At 42.6% G+C, this 8,407-nt stretch overlaps 1 protein-coding gene and 1 long non-coding RNA gene across 2 annotated transcripts; both read left to right on the forward strand.

Annotated features, from left to right (window-relative positions):
* Positions 1–2,158: 2,158 nt before the first annotated feature.
* LOC123467557 lies at positions 2,159–7,668 on the forward strand. The gene is made up of 4 exons (XM_045167430.1): positions 2,159–4,027; positions 4,069–4,630; positions 4,706–5,439; positions 5,542–7,668. Exons 1-4 carry the CDS (start codon positions 2,159–2,161, stop codon positions 7,666–7,668), a joined length of 5,292 nt encoding a protein of 1,763 aa, XP_045023365.1.
* Positions 7,669–7,820: 152 nt separating this feature from the next.
* LOC116935252 lies at positions 7,821–8,171 on the forward strand. The gene is made up of 3 exons (XR_004401202.2): positions 7,821–7,883; positions 7,953–8,030; positions 8,089–8,171. It is a non-coding gene; the product is annotated as an uncharacterized LOC116935252 (long non-coding RNA).
* The last annotated feature ends 236 nt before the right edge of the window (positions 8,172–8,407 follow it).

Below are 8,407 nucleotides of genomic sequence, written 5' to 3' on the forward strand. Positions count from 1 at the left end.
CAGTGTATTCACATTGAATACAAGTATATTCCATGCAGTTTACATATAGAAGTAAAAACTCATGGTATAACAGTGTATTCACTTTGAATACAAGTATATTCCATGCAGTTTACATATAGAAGTAAAAACTCATGGTATAACGGTGTATTCACATCAATACAAGTATATTCCATGCAGTTTACATATAGAAGTAAAAACTCATGGTATAAGAGTGTATTCACATTTAATACAAGTATATTTTATAGTGTTTACATGTAGAAGTAAAAACTCATGGTATAACAGTGTATTCACATTGAATACAAGAATATTTGATGCTGTTTACATATAGAAGTAAAAACTCATGGTATAACAGTGTATTCACATTGAATACAAGTATATTCGATGCTGTTTACATATAGAAGTAAAAACTCATGGTATAACAGTGTATTCACATTCAATACAAGTATATTTGATGCTGTTTACATATAGAAGTAAAAACTCATGATATAACAGTGTATTCACATTGAATACAAGTATATTCAATGCAGTTTACATATGGAAGTAAAAACTCATGGTATAACAGTGTATTCACATTGAATACAAGTATATTTAATGCAGTATACATATAGAAGTAAAAACTCATGGTATAACAGTGTATTCACATTGAATACAAGTATATTCCATGCAGTTTACATATAGAAGTAAAAACTCATGGTATAACTGTGTATTCACATTGAATTCAAGTATATTTAATGCTGTTTATATATAGAAGTAAAAACTCATGGTATAACACTGTATTCACATTGAATACAAGTATATTTGATGCTGTTTACATATAGAAGTAAAAACTCATGGTATAACAGTGTATTCACATTGAATACAAGTATATTTGATGCAGTATACATATAGATGTAAAAACTCATGATATAACAGTGTATTCACATTGAATACAAGTATATTCCATGCAGTTTACATATAGTAGTAAAAACTCATGGTATAACAGTGTATTCACATTGAATACAAGTATATTCCTTGCAGTTTACATATAGAAGTAAAAACTCGTGGTATAACAGTGTATTCACATTGAATACAAGTATATTTGATGCTGTTTACATATAGAAGTAAAAACTCATGGTATAACAGTGTATTCACATTGAATACAAGTATATTTGATGCAGTATACATATAGAAGTAAAACCTCATGGAATAACAGTGTATTCACATTGAATACAAGTATATTACATGCAGTTTACATATAGTAGTAAAAACTCATGGTATAACAGTTTATTCACATTGAATACAAGTATATTCCATGCAGTTTACATATAGAAGTAAAAACTCATGGTATAACAGTGTATTCACATTGAATACAAGTATATTTGATGCTGTTTACATATAGAATTAAAAATTCATGGTATAACAGTGTATTCACAATGAATACAAGTATATTTGATGGTTTTTACATATAGAAGTAAAAACTCATGGTATAACTGTGTATAAACATTGAATACAAGTATATTCCATGCTGTTTACATATAGAAGTAAAAACTCATTGTATAACTGTGTATTCACATTGAATACAAGTGTTGATCCGGAGAAAAGGTGACATAAGAAAATTTGGCACCTTCGTAATACAAGACGCTCAATTTTCCCTCCATGTCTTTGTATCCCTTCCTTATAAGTAGCTCATTTTTTTCATGACAGCTGGCCAGACTCTGTACAAAGTGATACCTGCGACATTTCTCCCTCTGTTTTGTTCTCCTGTGTTTCTTCCTCAGATAAGGTCAGTCTGTGTGATTTATGTTACATATGTGTTTAACTCTCCTTGCTTAATACCTATCTTTCTTTCTAGACTTGTGTGTGTGTGTGCATGTGTGTATTTTGGCTCGTCGAGATAGTCAATCGCCTAGTGATCGACTGGATCACCCAGGTATCCCTCGTTGAAAATGTTATGCACTGTTTCTTTTCTAATCGCCTATTCAACCTAGGCACTATCTTAACATCAATAGAAATATAATCCATGCAAGTCTCGATCTGAGTTTATTGACTCCGCACGATCTTTAAAGCCGATCCAGAGCTCCAAAACATTTTTGGTCCTTCGAACCGGAGCTGCCGTCTTATTGAAGAGATCAATTCCAGTCAAATTGCAGATTCACAGTTTCTTCTCGCTACAATTAGGATGGCGACTGAAAACGCAAAGAAGGTCCTTACCCAGGTTCTCACCGAGGAAGAGTTTACTATAGCGATCAGGAAGAGAACATCAGCCCGCATGAAGATTACCGCAGCGTGTAACGCGACTGAGAAAGCCATACAAGAAAAGGGGTCAAAAGGAGCTATCCAAGGTCTACTAAAACGTTTGGATCAACTACTGGCGGACGCCGATGAACTAAACAATAATTTTGACGGCCTTTTAGAGGATACGGAAGCCGAACGTCAGGAAGGAATCCACCTCAGTTATGTGGAACGTATTGGAACGACAACCGACAAGGCCACCCAGTATTTCGCCACTTTGAGCGATGAAGCTACTAGTGTTCACACTGCCCGGTCATCTATAGGAGTTACTTCCGTCACTTCATCTGAAGCCGCTAGACGTCAGACTGCGAGAAGAGCCGCAGACACAGCTCGACAAGCGGCTGAAGCAGCGCAAGAAGCGGCCGAACGAGCACAATTACAAGCAGAGGAGGCTCGAGCCGCAGCATTAGCAGCCGAAGAGGAACTCCAGTTATACGAAATAGAAGACATTAATTTAGATGATCCAGTTCCAGACCCAGTGCAGCAATGGCTACGATCACAACGAAAGCAGAACACAAGTCCCGCACCACCAAACCCTGACGACTGGATCGATCAATATGCAGCCGGAAAATTAAAACCCTTTCGAGGAGCAGGAAACCGTTCGAACTCGTCTGTAAGAGCAGAACTGGAACCTTTCAGTGGAAAGGCCCTCGACTGGTTTTGTTGGATAGACCTATTCAAAGCTTTGGTGCATGAAACAACTAAGTCAACGGGAGAAAAGCTTGCGCTACTAAAGCGACACTTAAAAGGAGATTGTTTGGACTTTGTCCATGGACTGGGTGGAGGAGAAGAGGCCTACATCGAGGCTCTGGTACGACTGAAACCGTCGTGCGGGAGAAGAGACGTGATGCGAGCAGCCCACATTCAAGCGATTGAGAAGCTAGAATGTAAACCCGATCCAAATTTGTTTCGAAGATACGCTGAGAAGATTAGAACCCATTTATTCGATTTGAATCGTATCGGAGAGACATCCAGTACGGATATTATCGAGAGAATCTGCCTGAAGCTACAGCCACTAGACCGATTAGCCTGGAATGCGGAAGGACGGGGAGGAATGGAGAAGCGGAGCCTGCATACCTTCGGCACCTGGCTCTGTGATAGAGCAGCCGCCTATCAAAACGCCTACAGTCTAGCAACAGAACAACTTACTGGAGCAGCACCTAAAGCCACCTTCCCTCGACTAAATGCCCGTGTCAATCAAATTTATTCAAAAGGAAAGGAAGGAGTTTTTAAGAAAGGCTCTTCCCGTCCATTTTGTTTTAAGTGCAAAGGTGAGCATAAGTTAGAAAAGTGCGAATCCTTTTTAGCTTTGGAGGCATACGAGAGATTTCGTTTCTGTATGCGTCATCTACTGTGTTATGGATGCTTCGGACCGAAACACTCCGCTAGAAACTGTAGCCAAACCAAGCCATGTGAAGAAGACGGCTGTGGCATTCCTCATCCTCCTCTGTTACACGACAGATCTAGAGCGACAAAGACTACCCGAACTGCAGTCGCAAGAACCATGGATCAAGCAAGCGCGGACATAGCGATGGGAATGCTTCGACTAGAGGTGCTGGATCGCAAGGGAAGACCAATATCAGCCAACGTATTCATAGACGAAGGGAGCAATTCATCCTTGATGCGGCAAGGATTTGCGAGAGCTTTCAAACTCGAGGGCAAGCCTCAAGTATTAGCAGTAGAAGGCGCTGGCGGAGTCATCAGTCACTATCAATCTCAGGAATTAAGCATCCAGATTCGCACTACTTCCGGACAGGTGCACGTGATTAAATGCTCAACTATGCCCACCGTTGCCAGCCCGACCCCAGTTACAGATTGGCCAGCTTTGATACCCACTGGCCTCATCTGAGCGATATTCCGGTAACGAAAAATGGTGGACGAGTGGACCTTTTAATCGGCCTGGATTATGGTCAGCTGACTGCAGCGATCGAGTCTAGGATAGGAGAAAGAAATGAGCCGGTCGCCAAACGTACCGTTCTTGGCTGGATAATTCGAGGAGTTATGGGAGGAATTCCGAAACCAGATGTAGTTCGTTCCCACACGATCTTTAGTTCCGTACTCTTAGAAGATCTGGTCAGAGAAATGAAGAGGTTTTGCGACACCGAAAATTTCGTGACAGAATTCCAGTCTCCAGGAATGTCCGAAGAAGATCAACGGGCCATCTCCACACTCACCGATCAGACCAGAAAGCTTGAAGTTGGCTACGAGGTGCCAATAACTTGGCGTAAAAATGAACCAGATCTCACCTGTAATCGACAAATGGCGGAAGATCGTTTCCGGAACCTTACGAAACGATTTGAACGAGACCCAGCTTTCGAGAAAGATTACAGAGCAGCAATGAAGAAAACCCTAGACAAAGGTTATGCCTCCCGACTGACGGATGCAGAAGCAAAAGAAGCGTGATATTTTCTATCGCACCACGGTGTCTATAAAGGACCGAAGCTACGAGTAGTTTTTGATGCAGCGGCCTCGTACAAAGGAAAATGCTTGAATGACGCCATCATAAGTGGTCCAGCGCTTCAACCATCACTGCCAGCAGTGCTGATTAATTTCCGTGAAGGGGAAGTTGCTTGGTCATCCGACGTAGAGGCTATGTTTAGTCGTTTTTGTCTTAAACCTAGCGACGCTAATTTCTTTTGTTTTTTTTGGCAAGAACCCGCATCTACCGACACCATTGTTTGCCGAATGGACCGTTTACCTTTTGGAGCCACCTGCAGTCCATTCGTAGCGATTCAAACGACTCGCAGAGCCGCGACGGAGGCAAACGCGCCAACGGAAATAGTAGATGCTATTAAGAAGAAAATGTACGTGAATGATTATTTGGGATCAGCACCCACTGCTGCCATCGGGCTCCAAGAAGCCATCGCGGTAAAAGATGTTTTAGCCTCGGCCGACCTTCACCTGCAAGGATGGAGATCCAACTCTAAAGAATTTATTGAAGAAATCCGTAAGAATATGAAGCCCGCAAACTCCCCGACTCCCTCTCTAATATCGGAAGAAGAAAACGGCAAAGTTCTCGGAGTGCTGTGGAATTCAAAAACCGACACTTTAGGATTTCGGGTGAGCGAGCTAGAAAACTTGGAATATACCCGCATGACCATTGCCAGCAAGGTAGCGAGCGCTTTTGACCCGCTCGGCACGGCAGCTCCACTCATCGTGAAAGCTAAAGTCCGGCTATGAGAACTTGGGACGAGAGGATTAAAATGGTCCGAGAGAATTTCAGAGTCAGACCAAAGTTGGTGGGAAGAATGGTTTGCGACCGCACAACAGCTTTCGGAGTTCAGTTTCAGTCGGTGTTTGTTCCCAAATGAATCCTTAATCGAAGAATCTCAACTACATGCGTTCGGCGATGCTTCCGAAGAAGCTTATGCAGCCGTCATATTCCTACGCCATCAATATCGCGACGGCCAAGTTCGTATTTATCAATTAAAAGCCAGCACAAAGCTTGCCCCCAAAAAGGCTATCTCCATGCAAAAACTAGAATTAAACGCAGCTCTGTTAAGCGCACGCCTGATTAATTTTGTCCCGAGCTGCCTCAGCCGACCAATCTCCAAGAAGTTCCTCTGGACGGACAGCAGCACCGTACGCAACTGGATCCGTGCTACGGCATCCTTCTATCAAGTTTATGTCGCGAATCGGGTCGGAGAAATTCAGATGCTGACTGAACCCGAAGAATGGAGATTCGTCCCAGGAAAGCTCAATCCGTCAGGCGAAGCAACTAGGTCAACATTGGGGGAAGAAATCCTTTCAGCACGTTGGATGAACGGGCCCGAATTTCTACTACATTCTGAAGTCGATTGGCCGAAAGACCTCCCCTGGATGACTGTAGCGGACGAGATGAGTGCGTGCAAGACTTATCAAATGAAGATATTTGGCGTGTACGATTGGTCTGATTTGCCGATAGACAAAACAAATTTCTCATCCTTTCTTAAACTAGACGACAAGGCGCGAAGTTTGCTAAAACGATGCCAGCAGGAGGTCTATGGCGAAGAAATCCAACTCCTCGAAAAGGGAAAGCCTTTACATAAGTCATCCCCTATTTTATCACTGCATCCGACTCTGGGAGACGATGGCCTGCTTCGTCTCGGTGGTAGGATTGGCAGAGCAAAATTACCTTATGATGTCCTCCATCCTCCCCTGTTACCCGGTCGACATCCCCTCACAGAGCGCATAATCCACATATTCCACGACGAAACTCATTACGCCGGAACCGATTATCTATTCTCCCAGATCAGTCAGCACTTTTGGATTGTGAAGGGTAGAGAAGTAGTGAAGAAGATTCGACGGCTATGCCCGGTCTGTATTCGTGGAAGAGCGGCACCTGCTGGACAACTGATGGGAGATCTTCCGTACGTACGTTTAGACTCGTACACCCCTCCCTTCTCTCATATCGCCATAGACTATTTCGGACCGATAGAAACCAGCCCTGGTCGGAATCGGATAACGAAGCGTTACGGGGCACTCATTACATGTCTAGTAACTCGAGGTGTTCATCTAGAACTAGCAGAATCTCTCTCGACCGACGACTTTATTCTCGTCTTTCGCCGATTCATCGGACTATACGGCAGGCCCATTTCTGTTCATTCTGATAATGGTACAAATTTCGTAGGTGCTGAAAGGGAGCTGAACACGCTAATAAAGAATCTTAAAGAGAACGAGGAAATTCGACGTTTCATAAAAGAAAAGGGAATTGACTGGCGATTTCAACCTCCTCGCACTCCTCATTTCGGGGGAGCCCATGAGAGTTTGGTACGTTCAACGAAGAAGGCACTGTATCGAGCTCTAGAAATCGAAAGGGGAGGTCTTCGTTTCCCGACCGATGAAATGTTACGTACCCTCCTGTCGGAAGTTATCGGATTACTCAACACTCGACCGTTAACTTTCGCCAGTTTGAACCCCGAAGATTTTCGACCTCTCACCCCTAACGATTTTCTAAATCGCCCTTCTACATTATATTCACCTCCAGGAAACTTCAGCGACGCGTTACCAAGGGAGAGATTCCGCTATACTCAACGTATGGCCCAATTATTTTGGGATTTGTGGACAAAAATTTACCTTCCTTCCCTCGTCGAAAGAAAGAAATGGAAAGAAGAAAAGCCGAATCTCAACATCGGAGACGTGTTGATGATGATCGACTCCAATTTACCAAGAGGACAGTGGCGGATCGGTAACATCGTAAAAACCTACCCTGGCGATGATGGTTTAGTACGTGTGGTGCAAATTCAGACGGAGAGCGGAACTTATGACCGAGGCATCCATCGGGTCTGTTTATTGAAAAAGGCCACGGCGACTCCTCCTGAAACCAACTTAACTCGCAACCCGACCCCGCACCAGATGAAGACGCAGAACTGCCTATATTTAAGGTCATACGCTTTTCCCATTAACTCATCCGGTTAGATCCGGATTCGGGGGAGAATGATCCGGAGAAAAGGCGACATAAGAAAATTTGGCACCTTCGTAATACAAGACGCTCAATTTTCCCTCCATGTCTTTGTATACCTTCCTTATAAGTAGCTCATTTCTTTCATGACAGCTGGCCAGACTCTGTACAAAGTGATACCTGTGACATTTCTCCCTCTGTTTTGTTCTCCTGTGTTTCTTCCTCAGATAAGGTCAGTCTGTGTGATTTATGTTACATATGTGTTTAACTCTCCTTGCTTAATACCTATCTTTCTTTCTAGACTTGTGTGTGTGTGTGCATGTGTGTATTTTGGCTCGTCGAGATAGTCAATCGCCTAGTGATCGACTGGATCACCCAGGTATCCCTCGTTGAAAATGTTATGCACTGTTTCTTTTCTAATCGCCTATTCAACCTAGGCACTATCTTAACATCAATAGAAATATAATCCATGCAAGTCTCGATCTGAGTTTATTGACTCCGCACGATCTTTAAAGCCGATCCAGAGTTCCAAAACAAGTATATTTGATGCTGTTTACATGTAGAAGTAAAAACTCATGGTATAACAGTGTATTCACATTGAATACAAGTATATTTGATGCAATATACATATAGAAGTAAAAACTAATAGTATAACAGTGTATTCACGTTGAATACAAGTATATTCCATGCAGTTTACATATAGTAGTAAAAACTCATGGTATAACAGTGTGTTCACATTGAATACAAGTATATTCC

The sequence above is a fragment of the Daphnia magna genome, unplaced genomic scaffold, assembly GCF_020631705.1.
Source record: "Daphnia magna isolate NIES unplaced genomic scaffold, ASM2063170v1.1 Dm_contigs192, whole genome shotgun sequence".
Classification (NCBI taxonomy): Eukaryota; Metazoa; Arthropoda; class Branchiopoda; order Diplostraca; family Daphniidae; genus Daphnia; species Daphnia magna.